The following is an 18,258-nucleotide window of genomic DNA, read 5'->3' as shown; positions in this document are numbered from 1 at the left end:
CGACATAAGTCAAGGTGACATTCAAGTCGGCGGTCGACGGTGGGTAGAGGATTTAATCGATAAGGACGATGTCAAAGGACCATAATTAGTGGGAGAGGGAAATAAGAGAGATAGTAGTCGATGGTGAGGAAGTTTGAAGGAATTAGTCGGCGAGACGACGATGGTTGGAAGGAACTGTAATTAGTGGCTACAGTAGTTGGAGGACCATAATTAGTTCGGGTGACGAAAGTCGGAGGATCGTAGTCGGCCGACGATGTGCATTGAAGATCATAGAAGCTGCGAGTGGCGGATGTCGGAGTTACCTGTAGTGGTGGCGTGAACAAGGCGCGATGGTGGGCAACTGCCCCCCCCACCCCTAAAAAAAAATGGAATTTGAAAGCCGCTGGAACCGGGATTAAAAAAAAAACCAGGATTTACTAAAATAAGTAAAAAATGAATTTAGGGTTACAGTTTAGTCATATTCGCTCTAGGCCACAACCGCTCCTCCTTTCGCGTTTCTCCACGCAGGCCGCAGCCAAGCCTTTCGCCGCTCTTTGGCGTTTCTTCCGGCGACGCAGGCGACCGGCGGACGACGGTCGGAGACGGCGACGTCTCTTACTCTTACACCGGCGGCGGAGGAAGCCGTGAGGTATTTTTTTTAACAAACTCCTGTTTCACCGAGACACCGAATCACCTTTACTTTCAACATTTAGAAGGCCTAAAGAAACTAATGTCTCTCTCTCTTGTCCAAGGACGCAACGACTCTTTCCGAGGACAAGATGTTTGGCTTTGGCCGGATCTGATGTTTGGCTTTGTCTCTCTCTCTATCAAGCCGTGAGGTATTTTTTTGTTATTTGATTTTTTTCATTTTGCTGCTAGAAGCCTATAAGTCATGACGTGCAATTGATTTAAATTATGCATTCATGCCTTAGTTTTCTTGGTAGAAGTTAATTATGAAAATCTAAGAATTTTTTTCTAGATGTTTGCCCATAATTTGCAAAGGAGCAAATCTAATTAATTTTGTTAAATTTTTGTTCACATCAACTTCAATTAGCATTGGTGGCGGTGGCGAAAAGTCATGTTCATATTGCTTTGTTGTTCACTGACATTTCTAGTATAATGAATCTTGTTGGTGTTTCTTTTAAGCGTCGCGACCAAGTTCGAGAAATGTAACGTGAGAAGACAGTAATTGAACTACAAAGTGGAAATCTATTATCTAGGCAAGGCTTAAATCAAGAAATAACCCTTAGGCGTGCTGGTGATACGCGGTGGGGTTCACACTATGAATCAATTTTAAGATTAATTACAATGTTCTCTACAGTAATTGATGTTTTGGAAATCATTTTGGAAGATGGCTTAAGCTCAGAACAAAAAGGTGAGGCATATGCTTTATTAGAATCTTTACAAACTTTTGAGTTTACTTTTTGCCTACATCTTATGAAAGATATTCTTGGTATCACTAATGAACTATCACAAGCTTTACAGAGAGGAGAACAATATATTGTTAATGCTATGTCTTTGGTTCGTATATGTAATAAAAGACCGCAGGATATGAGAGATAACAAGTGGACTGACTTCATCAGTAATGTGACCACATTCTGTCACCAACAAAAAATCATTGTTCCACATATGGATGACAAGTGGGTTGCTCGTGGTCGGTCACGCCGTAGAGCTCAAGATATAATAAATTTATATCATTTTCGTGTTGAAATTTTTTACACAGTGCTTGGTATACAGCTTCAGAAGTTGAACAATCGATTTTCAGAAGCAAATACCGAATTGTTATTGTGCATTGCATGTTTGAATCCTAATGATGGATTTCATGCATTCAACAAAGACAAGTGGGTTGCTCGTGGTCGGTCACGCCGTAGAGCTCAAGATATAACAAATTTATATCATTTCCGTGTTGAAATTTTTTACACAGTACTTGATATGCAGCTTCAGGAGTTGAACAATCGATTTATAGAAGCAAATACCATACTGCTATTGTGCATTGCATGTTTGAATCCTAGTGATGGATTTCATGCATTCAACAAAGATAAGTTGATTCAAATGACACAGCTTTATCCAACTGATTTTAGTCTTGTTGATCGGGCGGTTCTTGAAAATCAATTGGATACTTATATCATGGATATGCGATCTGATGATCAGTTCACCTCATTAAAAGATATTGGAAGTCTTGCTGAAAAAATGATCTAAAGTAAGAAGGATATAATATATCATGTTGTTTTTAAACTATTAGAATTGGCATTGGTATTACCTGTTGCTACAGCCGGCGTTGAAAGAGCATTTTCTGCCATGAATATTATAAAAAATCGACTGCGAAATAGGATTGGCGATCAATGGATGAATGATTTATTACTTGCTTATGTTGAAAAAGAAATTTTGGATTCTATTGATAATGAAGTTATCATTCAACTCTTTCAGAATATGAAGAATAGACGTTATAAATTGTAAGTTGTTTACTATATTACATTTAATATTATATGTTTTGAGATAATTATTAATAAAAAATTTTTAAAACTGCCTATGCCGGTCCCAAGCCCGGATGAAAAAAGTTGAGGGAAAATTTTACTAAATTAATTTAGGCCCCCCCTTGATAAATTTCCTGGCTCCGCCACTGTTTATAGCCAGCTTTTTTTATTTTTATATATATTTCACATCAAGTTAATCATAATAGTAAACATAAGGTATACATCATATACAATAATTATAGCATATAGGTCTATCCAATGTGCTCATCAATATGCATATATTATTACACAAGCATGTTAGACCATATGAATAGCAAATTAATATATATCATATGCTGCATGTCAAGATTTAGTACACTAACTCTTGATCATTTTATATTCTATATTATTTTACTCATATCAAAGAAAATAAAATATACAAATAAACCAATAAAATTCAATATGAGCATGTCAAAATGTTCAAGATAATAATATATATCATGTATCAAAAGTTATACATTTAAAGTTTACTAAAATAGGAGATATTATATTTTTATCATTTTTAGAAAAGAAAAATAAACAAAACTTAAAATTATCAAAAATAGAGGTATGTTTAAGGTTATCTACCATAATCAAAGCAATTTTACAACTAAAGTGATAAAAAATACTGGCATGATCCCTCCTTTTTCTCTATGCTTTCTTCCTTCACTCTCTTCTTTTCTCTTCTCTTTTCCTCTCTTCTCTCACCCGACATACTAAGGAAGGGGGAGGGGTGTCTTGGTTGAGGGTTTTGATAAAATGGATTTTAATATTTCTTTTTTAAAAAATATTTTTTCTAACATAGTGTCATGGTGCTCATGACGTTGGTGTCATTGCGCTCACTCAAATTCCAAAAAAATAAGAGCTTCGCATCACAACACCAGTAGCCTAAATGGCGCAAGACTCCCTCAAATAAATTTTTAAAAATTTTCATAAAATTAAACTTGAGGCTATTACAATCTGTCCTCCTTAAAAAAATGTTATACTCACTATTTGTCACTATGAACCACTAGCAAATATAACAGATCGATCACTAGTCATATCAATCAAATCATATACTCATTCATTCACACATATATGTATATCACTCAAACAATCAATCATATATCATGTTATGCTATGTGTTTCGATCAAAAAAATAACATTAAGAATAGAGAACTATGCTAGTGGATCTCTCAAGTGCATCTCTCACTTCTTGTTGACTCATACTATATACTCGTGGTTTTACAAGTGTTAACATCACTACTAGTATGGGTTGCCTCTAACTTACAAAGCCTTGATTATACATCCTAAATCCTATAATTCTATGTTCATATACCTATTTAGATTGATTTGTTCTAAATCCCAATCTCTATGAATTAGTTACTTGTGAATCTATGACTCCCTTAAATAATAGGGGTTATAACTTGGGAAATTTTTTAAAATACTTATCTTCCTCAATCTCTTTGCTTCAAGTCTATCCACTTTAAGCATCACTCATTAGTCGAGCTATCAAACTAGCAAACTACATCATACTATCAAAGAATAAAATACATAACACAAAAATCTCAAATTAAATTCATGAAATCATACTCACTTTACTAATAGCTCTATAGAAACATAGAGTGAGCTAAAAGCTTAGTAAATTACTAGAATCTATCAGTATAATTAATACACGATAGTAGAAAGAATATGCATGTAATCTTTAAATTTATATCAATCTACTCACATAAATAGTAAGAATAAGTAGCAATTTATACGAATAATGTCATTTCATATGAATAATGAAAACTATATTGAGCAATGTAACTTATAATCAATGATTAGTGGTCATATAAAGGATGAGTGTGTTTTGTTATGCATATACTCATGCCAAATTACAAAATAAGTTATGTTATAAACTATACAAGTTTATAAATCATATTTTTCTTCAAACCATATGCTATTACACACACACACACACATAACTGTAATTATCCCATACATGTCATACAATATCAATACATATATATCATATATCATATTAAATGCAATGTAGCATGTATATTATGAATATCAAACATGTCATATGCCCTTATATCAATCTTATCAATCTTGTTATATATTTATATCAATCGTGTCTGATATTATATGCATACCATATTATAACATGTCATGTATACAATTTATTACATATTCATATCATATGCATATATAAACAAGGCAAGACATTTAAGTACTTGTGATTTTTTTTTTTAAATGTATCAAGTCTTGTAGGCCCTTCAGGCCAAACATGAATCAGTCTCAATCATACCTGTCATGTTGCTAGAAATCAATCTCATTTCAAATATCAGTAGTTAGGTGGCCTTCAAGTAAGAAGTTAACGCTTCCTGCCCATCTACATATTATATCATATAAGTCAATCTTTTTTTACCTCCCATTTTTTATCACTTAGAATTACATCATACACTTAATTTAAAAGAAACCCATCAGCCCGCCCTCCTATACAATATAATATGTCTCCAACCAACATAAATTAGTCAATTATTTATAGCCAACATTTTTTTTGCTTTTATACACATTTAATATAATGTAAGTCATAATAAAAAATATCATCTATGCATCATATACAATGATTATAGCATGTAGATTTATCTAATGTGCTCATCAGTATGTATATATTAATCCACAATATATGTTAGACTATATGAATAATAAACTAATAAAAATCATGTGTGTTTATATCTAGATGTAGTATGCTGAATCCTAATTATTTAGTACTTTATATTATTTTACTCATTTCAAAGAAAATAACATATATATGCAAAATTAACCACTGAAATTTTAATACAAGCATGTAAAAATGTTCTACATTATAACATCTACCATATATCAAGTTATATAGTAAAAGTTCACTAAAATTGGATATATTATATTTTTTCAATTTCAAAAGAAATAAAAATAGATAAAACTTAAAATCATCAAAAAATGGAGGTAGGGCTAAGGTTACCTACCATAATTAGAGCACTTTTCACAACTAGAGCGAGGAAAATATTGGCTTGATCCCTACTTTCTTTATCCTCTTTCTTCATTCCCTCTCTTCCTTTCTCTCTTCTTTCCCTCTCTTCTCTCTCATGACATGCAAATGAATAGGGGAGGGGATGGCTTGTGTGAGGGTTTTGATAAAATGGATTTGATATTTATATTTTTTTTACCCAGCACTATGGCCAAAAACCCTAGCACTGTTGTGCTCACTCTAATTCCAGAATACATGAGAGCATAGCACTGCAATGCTCACTTGATGGGTACTTAACTTTTTAATACCAATGAGCTTGCTTCATACTATGAATGTATGTGTTATATGCTCCCATCTACACAAGTGTATGTGTCGATCAAGTAATAAAGTGTATGAAAAGAGTGTTGATCCCATGAGAAAATAAGTGTGATACAACTAACTCTAGTAATGTCTACTCAAACCATGAAATTTGTCCCACACAATAAAATAAAAGGTGAAGTGCTATCACGATAGAAAAATATAATAAATAGTTAAGATAACCATAATTAAAGATATTCTAGAATAATAATAGTGAATGAACCTATATTTTGTTCTAAGTAAACTCAACTACAATAGTTATAAATTAAAGCATATGCACCCTTAGATCTTTGACAAGCTTGTAAGGGCGTAAAGAAAGGTTTATGGCCTTTCTATAATGATTCCATCTCCTTAGACCCTAGAATCTTAATCATTCTATGTATTGGCATCAAAGTATTCTAACTCAATCCTCTAAATTATTCGAACTTCCTCCATCTAGATAATATATCACACTAAATTTTAAATTCATACATAGGCATTGCATAAATTAAATTAAGCATGATAGTAATTGAGAACAACCGTTCATATAAGGAGAAATAAAGACTATTCACAATATCAATCCAAAATAAAGAAGTTAGTCAACTATTAAATTAATTAAGATTAAAACACATTTCATTACTTATTTAAAAAAAAAAATACAAAAAGAAAGATGAAGAAAATATTATCTGGAGTTGAGAATCCTAAACAGAATCCTACAGATGGACTCTTTCTGGAGTGATTCTCACCTTACACCTTTACTCTCCACACTCTCTTCCACTCCTAAAGAGTGTTTTTTTTTTCTAATTGCAAGAATGACCAGCCACTTCACTAAACATAACTTTACTATACCCAGTCTCTCCTACAAAAAAAAAAAAAACTTTTATTTTTTATATAAATAAACTCAAGTGTTGTGACGCTTGACAGAGTGGTGCCACGACATTACAATGATGAATGAGCACCTCGACGCTACTTAGTTGGCTCGCCTGTGGCATGGGCTAATATACGTGATGGTTGGCTAACCCGGCGGCCGACGGGAAGCTTCCTTTCTTAACTGCTCTGTCATGACGCTGCGACACTTTAACATGTCTTTTGGCACTATTGTGCTCGAGATTGGTACATCGATGTTGAAATACTCGCAATTTGGCAGAGTACAGAGCACGTCAGCATTCCTTTTGTGGCGTTGAGGCACTCATAGTGCTATGAAACTGCAAGATGTTCTATCGAGGTGCTACCTTGAATGAAAAAATGATTGAGACTGGAGTCTTGTGATGTTCTATTCTGATGTTTGGGTGTTGAAGGTGTTGTGTTGTAGGTGTTTGGGGCACTGTGGCACCGGTTCTAACATTGTAAATTTATAACTCCTAAGACATTTCTGCACAACGTCAACTAAAACTCACATTTTTATTAGAATTTCAAGCATTAAAAACAAGCATAATTTTTTACTTAACATCAATCAATAAATTTTTAGGAATTTTAGTGAAATTAAACTTGAGATTATTACGTAATAAGCACGATATTATATAGTTTAATGCTTTTGTGCTCATTTTCAAGCAAATTCAAACATTTCTTATAAAAAAGAATCATGTGTGTATTTTGTTATTTGATAGATTCATTCAATTTAAAGGATTACTGTAGAAGAAAAGATTTAGAGCACTAAGAATTAGGCAATAAGCCTAACGCTAAATATATATAAAAACAAATGTGTGTGGTTTTTAATCCTCGAAGATATTAGATGGATATGTACCAAATTTATGCAATTGTATGAATATCAGGTCATATAAATTATTTGAAAAGAAAATATATTATTGTAATATGTTAATATAGTGTTTGTTGTCAACTAATATTATTATTTTGTTAAAAGTAATTTATAAGCTATTAACTAATTAAATTAAGCTAGTTATTTACAGATCAATGCTACACATTTGAAGAAATATTCTCCAAGTCATGATAAATTGAATATATTATGCAATTTAGAGAGAATATCAAAATCTATGGGAGTGAATTTGTGTCTTTAAAATTTTTGATTTTTTATTCAATGACAATGAACTAATAACTATGAGATGAGCTAACCAATAATTAAATAACCCTCACTTTTTTAAAATTTAATAATTTAGATGCCTTCCAAATCTAAATAGAAATATAAATTTTTAGAACAAAATTAAAACTAAATTATTTAATAAATTTTTTGTTTCTCTTTAAGAAAAGATTGATTACCACTTGTCATGTTAAAAATTTATTTTATTTTATATTTACCATATCATAAGATACTATAAAAGTAGAAATAAACGTTGTTATCAAAGATTTTTTTAGATAGCACAATGAAATGAAGTGCATAAAAGAAAAGATGCAAACCAAATTTTTAATGGTTCAACTTGGGAATTATATTACTTCCCTCTTTTTAAGAGTCACTTTGATTTATTGCAAGAAAAAAAAATATATTACTTCTCTCTTTTTAATCCACTCAAAACATGCACGGAAGCCTCTCTCCTTTTATGGGGTATTAAAAGAACCCTATACCTCTTTTTCTTTCAAAGTATGGCTACCTTATACCGCCGACTACATTCCTCAATATAAGAAAAAAGCTCCATACAATCAATACATCTCTTATAATGAACGTACAACAAACTCTTTTATAAGAACTTAGACTCTCAACTTAGAGGATCAAGGATATGATTTGAGAAAAATAACGAACGGTGCAAAATAATCATAAGAAATCTATTTTTCAATGATGAAATTATCAAAGGAAGAGAAATGTTAAAAAGAAGAATCCTTTCTACCCAAAGCTCTCATACTATAATTGCCTCTATATTATTTTAGAGTTATAAGAAAAGTATATAGTGTTGATTAAGAATTCTAAATAGTAGTTCATTAAAATGTCAACCACACTGTACAATCTAGTCTTATGTTCATATAGTGCAATCAATACATTTGAGCAACTTTAGGGTAAAATAATCTTTTGATTAGACTGTCTAATCTAATCACATAATACACTATATTTACCCATATTTAAATTTGATTTTTTCTTGAATAAGTGACTCTTAATTAGGTAAATTACTTGTAGCAAAATATAGTATGATTATTTCAATTTTTTAATTCACTTAATTAAGAAAAGGAGTGCAGGGCGGGTTTTCCATTTCATTATAATAGATCATATGATCTGATTGAGAAAATACAAAATGTTTAATCTATAATTTATAATTTAGAATTTTTATGTTTTCAATACCACTTGATATTTCAAATTTTATAATGACGTTATACACATTGTACATATGATACTTTATCGAATAATATAATGTGTGTATGCATGCTTGATTGTTTCTCCTAAATTATATACGTGACATACAAAAAGATATAACTCAAAAATAAAATGATAAGTTTTGGATTCTTAAGCATTTGTGTTGATGTTTCCTACGTGGGCATAGCCTGAGTGCACCTTTTTTAGCATATGATTGTCATCAAATTTGTATGTTTATTTTTTGTTGGCCTTCTTCTAATGTATAACTACAATTATTAGTAAAACTAGCTACAAGCTTGCATATGTAACATTATTAGCCAAAAATCAACACAACAAATAACATTTTTTATCATCAAATTCCTACTTTTTTTCTCCCACTATTTTAAAGCTCATATACAATATAGTTAAATAAAAGTTGGTCATAATAATGATAGTGATGGATAAACATTCTTATATTTATTATCTATTTTGCAAGTAATAGTAGAGTATCTCATAAATACATACTAAGATATTTGAGTAACAAAGAGATAATTGGTTTAACATTATACATCTTCCTAAACTAAAATGAAGTGCAACCTTTCTTATGAGATGTTTGTTTTAATAAAAAATGAATGTAAGTCAATAGAAAGTAAAAGTAGTTTATTGAAATTATTTTTGAGTTATTTGAATCAATACGCAACAAATGCAATAGTTTTTTTTTTTTGTTGGGTTTGAAGTATGAAAATTCAAAGTAAAATAGCTATGCATTTAAAATAATAATTGATAAGAGGTGGCCAACAAATGAGTGCAATCACCAATGGCTGGCAATGACAAATGATATGGGCAATGGATGGTGTATGTAATTAGTGGTGAGAGGACGATAGGCAGCGATTAGTGGCAGTAGGGCAGTTGGCTCCAATGATGCATCGTGACAGCGATGTGTGGCATGTGTCAATTAGGGATATGATATAATTGCAACCAATTATGGGAGGTGGTGATTGATTGTGACCTGTAGGGGTGCAAACGAGTTGAGTCGAGTTTGAGCTTGACTCGCCACAGAAATCAAGCTCATCGAGCAGCTATGTTCCGTTGCGAATGTGGTTCGCACGTGCCCGCTTTGGATAACGCATCCCGCCATGGCACAAGCTCCTATTTGCCCCCCAATCCTCCCCCCCCCCCATTGCGATTCACAACCGGCATGAGCTCTGGTTAGCCCTCCACCGCAGTTCACACATGACATAAGCTTTGATTTTCTCCTGCTACGATTCCACCTTCCGCCCTCTTTGTTATACCTTCTACCCCCGCAGTTACGCCTTCCATCCCCCACCTTTCCGCTTTTTGCGAGTCACTCAACAAGTAATCAAGTTGAGTCATCAGCTATTTGAACCCGAGCTCGATAAGCCCAAATTACTCGTCAAGCAGAGAACTATTTGAACTCGAGCGGATAAGCCCAACGAGCTCGAAATCCTGCTCGAGCTTGACTCGCGAGTTCAATAAGCTCGACTCGCGAGCTCAATAAACTCAACTCGCGAACTTGTTAACGAGTCGAGCTTGAGCTAGCTCGCAGGTCGACTTGACTCGATTGTACCCCTAGTGACCTGTGACCAATGGGTAGCAACATATGACCAACATAACATTTACCTAAGTTGTGTATTTCAAATTCATTCAAAAATAAGTGAATTCCAAATATAATTAATATGAACTTGAGTGTGAGTTATACCGTAAGATCCAAAATACTTTCTATTTGGAACATAACCATTCAAACACAAAAATTTTCAAAACCCCTATTTTACTTTACTTTACGCTCTAAATGTTGTTGAGAAAAAAACCCCTAAGAGTAAATTCATTTTTATGTCAGTAATATTGTTCATATAACTGCATAATAGTGAAATAAATTTTGTTGATCATTTGTGAGGAAACTACTGATAATAATTTCAACATAAATGATAAGAAGATTAAAGTTGAATTTTTAGCTTAGCTTAGATTACTTTTGATTTCACGAATTTCATATACTAATTTTTTTTATGATTTATGAATCAAAATTACTTTTACTTTGAAATACTAACGAGCCTTTTCTATTTAAAAATGTTTTTATTGGTTATTATATCATAATGAGAGAAAAGAAAATAAGGCTCAACTTGGCTACTTAAATAATTTCAGGCTAATATTAAATTTATAAATAAAATTTAAAAGATATCCTAAAGTGCATTTATGAGTCAAGTGGAGTTAATGGCCCATTTTGCTCATCTAAGATTTTGTTTGGAATAATTTTTTGACAGTTTTTTTTTTTTCTAAAATAGTTTTTTAGTACAAAACTTTTCTGAACAAGAAATTTTGTACTAGAAAGCTGCTTTAGAAAATAGTAATAAAGTTGTCCCAAACAAAACTTTAAACCAACTATTATCAAGACCAATTTCATATGTAGAAAAAATAAATGACATGTTAGAGTGTTCCATCAAATGCTGATAGTGATTCTCTTAATCATATAGTATTTATCAAGCATTTATGTGATTCGGAGCTCGTTGGATTCGTCTCGTTGAGCCGCTCGATTTTATAATAAGCATGCTATATGTGATAATCATTTGGTCATTTAATTAATCCATCGAACCTTCTAAGAATGCTTCAGGCACTTGATTTGGGCTCAAATTAGACCAATTTTGATGCCATTGGTTTGTCTCTTTGAGTTTGTTGAAATTAGAGTTTGAATGATCCCAATTTTAATTTTAGAAGTTTTTAACTCGGATATGCCTTGAGATTCCTGTCCTATCAATGAAATTTTTGATGATGCATCAAAGGTCAATCAAAACATACATATATCAAAATAGATGAAATCAACGTCAAGATTTTCTTAAAAAAAAAAAAAGACTTAAATTTCAAATAAAAAATCCTCCAAATAAAATTTTATTATTTTCCTCCCAAACCCCCTGCACTTTTTCTTTTTTAGATATTTAGAATAATTAAAGCAAACTTATACATATATCACATGCACATAAAATTCAAATAAAAAACCTCTGCATTCCAATCAACATGAAAGTCGTTCCTACTACCCTCAGATAAAAACCATCAGAAATCTTGCTTTCAATAATCCAACCATCTCATCATTTGTTGGCAGCGTCAGCCACAGTAACACGACGGGCAGCCATAGCAAATTTCCTGAACTCCACAAGCTTTTCAGCTTCCGGCAGCACCTCCTTGGCGGCGTCGACGGAACGGAAGCATTCCGCCCACTCAACCAATCGTGGAGTCTTCGTCTTATCCAGAAAATTTATTCCCATTATAATTTCGAAAGCTTTCATCCAACTAAGGAAGGAACCGAGGGCAATGTCGACAAAGTTGATGGTGTCCCCGCCGAAGAAGCTCTTGCCCTTACTGCACTTAACGAAAGCCTCCTCTAACTGCAGCACTGCGGCTAACAGTTGCTCCTTCGCTTCTGCTATGCTCTTCTCATCCTTACTCCAGACCAACACTCGACAATGAGGAGCTAACTGCAAGTAAGGTAAAATACAAGAAGTCATCGTAATAATTTGTATATTTTCTTCTGAAAGTCAGCCTGAAGTTAATATCTTTTCATTAGAGATTCAGTTAAGTACCTTGTCGTCAACATAGGCAGCCCAAAAGCGAGCGGTGGCGCGATCGTAGGGATCGGCAGGGAGGATGGAAGGGCAGCCGGAAGAAGCCCAGACTTGGTCAATGTACTCCACAATAATACGGGACTCGCAGACGGGCTTATCTCCATGGATGAGAACGGGGACCAGCTTGTAGACCGGATTGAACTTGAGAAGAAGCTCGCTTTTGTTAAACAAATCATCTGGGAGATACTCGTATTCGACCCCCTTCAGATTAAGAGCAATCATTGCCCTCGCCACGTAGGGGCTCGGCCAGACCCCGATCAGCTTCACCTTGTTTTCTGTCGCCATTTTCTTTGTAGATCTGAAAGTAGTTCCAAATTTAGCAAGGATGGTTTGGATTTCTTCAGCTGAGCTTGATGGGTATTTAAAGCTCAAATGCTTATAAAAGATCTCCCATTTCCTGCATTAATTAACATTTTTCGAGTGTAAACGTGAGCGATGATGTCAAAAACCAGGTAAATCTGGACTTGCAAGTAGATTGCGGTTCGTGTTTGCTTTCTTGCGGAAAAGTTTGCATTGAAATATACTATTATTGTAAAAGCACTGCCTTTGATGAATATACCTATAACACACTCGCCAGGGATTACGCGGGTATATGCCATTGGATATGCTTCGTGAAATGCATTTATGCGTGCACACAATTTGATTTTTGAGATGTAATTGCAGTGTCACATGACACACTAGAATGATACCCTCTACTTATTACGGGTGCATGCATGGATAATTTGAAATGTAATCATAATGTTAGATGACATAGTGAACTGAAACCCTCTGCTTATATGAGAGGATGATTTTTTGAAAGGTAATTATAGTGTCAAATGACATATTAATTAAAAATAATTAATTATAATTAAAATATTTAAGCATAATTAAAATAATTAATTAAAATTAAAAATAATTATATCTAATTAATTAAATTTAATTATAATTAGCAATTAATTATAATTATTTATAATTAATAATAGTTCATTATGAATAATCATAAATAATAATTAATTATGATTAAAAAATTAAATATAATTAAAAAAATTAAATATAATTAATTAAAATTTAATACTACTACAACAACAACATCAAACTTTTATCCCACTACGTGGGGTCGACTACATGAATCATTATTCTCCATTGTGTTCTATTAACTATGATTATTTGTAATTAAAAATAATTAATTATGAATAATCATAATTAATTAGATTTTAGTTGGATTAGAACAAGATTCATGCATTTGAGTAGGATTTAATATGATTAGAATAGGAATATGTAGGATTTAAGAGGATTCAGGGAACTGTTAAATCTCTCTATTAAGTTAAATCCTCCGTTACCCTCTTTTGAGTTTGGCAAGATTTATTGGCTTTGGCCGAAGAAGCGTGTTAATGGTAGAAAGTTACCTTCACAACTGTAGAAGTGATGCAGTCAAGCACAGAGAAGGGAATAACGGGAAGAAGAAGAAGTAAACTTTTATTAAATCTTTCTTGATTACAAATGCCTGAATGATACAATATATAGCCTATTCTAATAAATGTTGGACACGTGTAAAGCTCTCATTGAATACATATATACAGGTTAATATAAACGGTCCTTAACATGCCCCCTCAAGCTGAACATTGGGAGCAATGGTTAGTTTGTTGCGCAGTAATTTGAACCTTGGTGTAGTTAGCGGTTTGGTAAAGATATCGGCCACTTGATCGACTGTGCTAATAGGAAGAAGCCGAATATTTTTGTTCTGGATGTGGTCGCGCACGAACCGTTGGTCAATCTCGATATGTTTTGTACGTGCGTGAAAAATAGGGTTGTTTGCGAGAGCAATGGTGGACATGTTATCACAGTATAGGTCTAAAGGTTGAGAGTGTAACACACCAAAATCGGATAATAAACGTTTGATCCAGATGATGTCCGCCGTAGCTGAGGCAAGCGCACGGTATTCTGATTCAGTAGATGACCTGGAGACCGTATTCTGCTTTTTAACGGTCCATGAAACTAATGTATTTCCGAGGAAAGTACAAAAACCTGAGGTAGATTTCCGAGTATCTGGATCGGACGCCCAATCTGCATCCGAATAAGTCTTGAGTGTCAAAGTGGAACGAGTAATCGGAAGCCCGAAATCGAGAGATCCTTGTATGTATCGGAGGAGTTTCTTGAGCATGACTGAGTGAGTTGGAGCCGGTTTGTGCATATGCTGAGATAGAGCGTTTACGACGTATGCAATGTCCGGTCTGGTCAGAGTTAGGTACTGAAGAGAGCCTATAATTCTTCGATATTTGAGCTCGTCGAAGGCTGCATGATCGTCCGAGCCAGAATCTGGAAGTTTAGTATAGGACGGATTAGCGACCGAGTTGCATTTATGTAACTCGACCATTTGAATTATTGATTTGGCGTAAAGAGTTTGAGATAGAAAGAACTTATCTTGCGTGCGTTCAATTTTGATACCAAGAAATTGATTTGCTGGACCAAGATGCTTCAAAGCGAATTTGGATTGTAGTTTGCTTACCAGTTCAGCCATAGCTCTCTCGTTATTTCCAGTAAGCAGAATGTCATCGACATAAACCAGTAAATAGAGGTGGACAGAGTCACGGTGTAGAGTCAGGAGAGACGGGTCTGCTTGGCTCTGAGTAAACCCGAGCTACAGTAAATGAGAAGTAAAGGTTGTATACCATTGTCGCGGAGGTTGACACAGACCATATATGGCTTTTTGTAGTTTGCATACATGATTCGGATTGGATGCAACCTCAAAACCTTTGGGCTGGCGCATGTAAACCGTTTCGTTTATGTCTCCGTGCAAGAATGCGTTAGCCACGTCGAGTTGCTGAACGCTCCATTTGTAGAACAAGGCTATGGTAAATAAAATTCGTATCGTCGGAAGTTTAGCCACAGGACTGAATGTGTCCTGATAATCTAAGCCATATTCCTGTTGATTGCCTTGAGCAACTAATCGAGCTTTGTAGCGAGCAACCGTTCCGTCTGAATTGAATTTGGTTCGGTATGTCCCTAGAATGGTCCCGGTCATAGGAGGAGGAACAAGCAGTCAGGTTCCTTGCTTTTGGAGAGCGTAGAATTCTTGTGCCATGGCTTGTCTCCATTCAAAATTTTTGCTGGCTTCACTGTATGTTGTAGGATCAGTGGAGAGCTGATCCTTATGAAGCAAATTGAGTCGTTGAACGGGTTTGAGAGATCCCGTTTTGGTCCTAGTTGTCATAGGATGCTGAATAATTTGGTTTGATTGCTGAGGTGAGGTAGCCGTGTGTATAGCAGCGGTTGATCCTGAATTGATATGCATTGTCTGACCGGGATTAAGTTGAACGAAAGAGCTAGCGGTTGGTGGTAAAGGTTTGTTGTTCTGCTTTCGCACCACAGATGGCGGGATGAGAAGCAACGGTGGCACCGAAGCTTGATGCACCGGTTCTTGAGTTTCCTTGACTTTAAGAGGAAAAACAGATTCATTAAAATGAACATTTCTAGACACAAGGAGTTGATTTGTTACCGAATTTAAACATTTATATCCCTTCGATGTGTCGGAATACCCCAAGAATATGCAAGAGTTGGAGGTCGGTGTGAGTTTCGTGCGCTGAGTTGGAGGAAGTAGCGGGAAACACTCACACCCAAACACCCGAAGATGAGCATAAGAAGGTTGAATGTTAAACATACGATAGAGCGGAGCCGTGTGCTTAGTTGTGGCGGACGGTAGTCTATTAATCAAATAAGTGGCAGTTGTGGCTGCCTCAAGCCAGTAAGTCGGCGGAAGTCCCGCAGTAGATAACAGAGTTCTGGTCGTAGTGATTATATGTCTATGCTTACGTTCCGCTATCCCATTTTGTTCGGGAGTATACGGGCAAGACATTTGGTGACGAATTCCTGCATTTTTGGTGAAGGATTGGAAATGATTGTTAATAAACTCACCTCCACCGTCGGTCCTTATGGTTTGTAGTTTCCGGTTAGTTTGTCTTTCAACAAATTTCACAAAGTTAACAAAAGTATGTGTAACATCAGATTTGTGTAATAACGGAAATAACCAAACAAAGCGAGAAAAGTCATCTACAAATATAACGTAGTATCGAAAGCCTTGGTGTGAGGGTACCGGTGAGGGCCCCCACACGTCGGAATGAACAAGTTCAAGCGGAAAACGACTGCTGTTGGAGGATCGTTCAAAAGCTAATTTGTGTCCTTTACAAGACATACATTGAGTACAATTGTATTTATTAGTGCCTATATGTAACAAAGGATTAACACGCGATATAGTTTGAATAACACGATGATGCGGATGTCCAAGGCGCAGATGCCAAGTTCCAGGGGAAGATGTATTTGCTGCGAAGGCGGTAGTGGTAGCACCGTGAGACGGATTTGCTATCTTGTAGACTCCTTGATTGCACGGGCCTTTAAGGATGACTTGATTTGTCATCCGATCCTTAAACACGAAGCCATTTGCATCAAATGTTATAGAAATGGGATTATCTTTGACAAGATTAGAAATAGATAGTAAATTATAGGATAAGGAAGGAATATGTAATAGACGAGATAAGATTAGCTTACTAGCGGGGGTAGGAAGAATTCCTGAACCCGAGTGAGCTATTGGAACCGTTCGACCGTCGCCAAGAATAACGTTTTCAGATCCGTTGTACGTCGTGTAGAAGTCCAAATTCTCAGTTGTGTTCGTCATATGAGATGAGGCACCTGAGTCGATGTACCAATCCGACGTCGAGTTACCTTCGTTATTTGCTATGAGCGCACTTGTGTTCTTGACCGCTTGCTGTTGAGGCTTGTAGTTTGCATTGAGCCGGTGCCAACATGCGTTCGCACTGTGTCCCTTTTTCTTGCAAATTTGGCATACAATGGAAGAGTTCGGGTTAGTACTGGTTGCCGGACCCATGGTTGGCAACTGTCTTCCGCGGCCGCGCCTACCTCGACCTCTTGTCGTGTACAAAGCCGACTGATTGTCCGGTAGTTTAGGAAATTTCAGAGCCGCCAATTTTAGATGGATTTCTTCGCTTATGAGAAGCGCATAGAGAGAGTCGAGAGATAATGATCCTTGCATAGTGCGAATAGTGGTAGCGAACGATTGATAGGCCAACGGAAGGCCGTTCAAGATGTATATGATTACATCTTCGGGATCTACCGAAGAACCGGCCGAAGCTATCTGATCCACGATCTTCTTGACCTCAGTGAGGTACTGAGTCATCGTCATAGCCTGCATAGAGATATTATGAAGCTCATTTTTGAGCTGTATTACCTTGGATCGATTCGAGGCCTGAAATCGATTGTGAAGAGTCTCCCATATTTCGTGGGTAGATTCAAGCTGGATCACGTATGGAAGAACAGCCGGCGAGATGGTGGAGCACATCGCCGTCGCAAGATTTTGATCTGTGACTTGCCAAGAACGCGGATCTTGATTGGGATCGACATTTTCGGTAGTCGATTTTGAGTCAAGAAACTCAGCGAAGCCATTCGCTTTAAAAAGTTTAGCAATCTGTGTACTCCAGATCGGAAAATTGTCTGGAGTGAGAGCATGAGGAACGAGAAATTTGAGATTAGAGATTACAAATTTTAGAGAGGGAGAGATAAGATTATTTGATGCCGCAGCGCCCGTGGTGGTGGTACCGATCGACGAGGAAGCCGGAGTCGGATTCGTCATATTCGGTCCGC

At 35.3% G+C, this 18,258-nt stretch overlaps 3 protein-coding genes across 3 annotated transcripts; 1 reads left to right on the top strand and 2 right to left on the bottom strand.

Annotated features, from left to right (window-relative positions):
• The first annotated feature begins 1,287 nt into the window (after window positions 1-1,287).
• Window positions 1,288-2,178, top strand: LOC114579549. The gene has a single exon (XM_028694451.1). The coding sequence runs from the start codon at window positions 1,288-1,290 to the stop codon at window positions 2,176-2,178; it is 891 nt and encodes a 296-aa protein (XP_028550284.1).
• A 9,747-nt stretch (window positions 2,179-11,925) lies between these two features.
• Window positions 11,926-12,940, bottom strand: LOC110106491 (glutathione S-transferase U17). The gene is made up of 2 exons (XM_020836421.2): window positions 12,586-12,940; window positions 11,926-12,480 (listed from the first exon to the last, which is right to left on the bottom strand). The coding sequence occupies exons 1-2, from the start codon at window positions 12,910-12,912 to the stop codon at window positions 12,094-12,096; spliced, it is 714 nt and encodes a 237-aa protein (XP_020692080.1). The 5' UTR covers window positions 12,913-12,940; the 3' UTR covers window positions 11,926-12,093.
• A 1,263-nt stretch (window positions 12,941-14,203) lies between these two features.
• On the bottom strand, window positions 14,204-15,628 carry LOC110106480 (uncharacterized mitochondrial protein AtMg00810-like). The gene is made up of 2 exons (XM_020836409.2): window positions 15,329-15,628; window positions 14,204-15,244 (listed from the first exon to the last, which is right to left on the bottom strand). Exons 1-2 carry the CDS (start codon window positions 15,626-15,628, stop codon window positions 14,204-14,206), a joined length of 1,341 nt encoding a protein of 446 aa, XP_020692068.2.
• Window positions 15,629-18,258: the final 2,630 nt, after the last annotated feature.

Source organism: Dendrobium catenatum, unplaced genomic scaffold (assembly GCF_001605985.2).
Source record: "Dendrobium catenatum unplaced genomic scaffold, ASM160598v2 fragScaff_scaffold_488, whole genome shotgun sequence".
NCBI lineage: Eukaryota > Viridiplantae > Streptophyta > Magnoliopsida > Asparagales > Orchidaceae > Dendrobium > Dendrobium catenatum.
Note: the sequence above shows the minus strand (reverse complement) of the source record. Positions and strands in the feature narration are given on the sequence as shown.

Coding starts and splice junctions, on each gene's coding strand:
- LOC110106491 (XM_020836421.2), bottom strand. CDS start 12,912: ATGGCGACAGAAAACAAGGTGAAGCTGATCGGGGTCTGGCCGAGCCCC. Junction 12,481..12,585: donor CTGCCTATGTTGACGACAAG/GTACTTAACTGA, acceptor CCTTACTTGCAG/TTAGCTCCTCATTGTCGAGT.
- LOC110106480 (XM_020836409.2), bottom strand. CDS start 15,628: ATGACCGGGACCATTCTAGGGACATACCGAACCAAATTCAATTCAGAC. Junction 15,245..15,328: donor TTGCATCCAATCCGAATCAT/GTATGCAAACTA, acceptor CATTTACTGTAG/CTCGGGTTTACTCAGAGCCA.
- LOC114579549 (XM_028694451.1), top strand. CDS start 1,288: ATGTTCTCTACAGTAATTGATGTTTTGGAAATCATTTTGGAAGATGGC.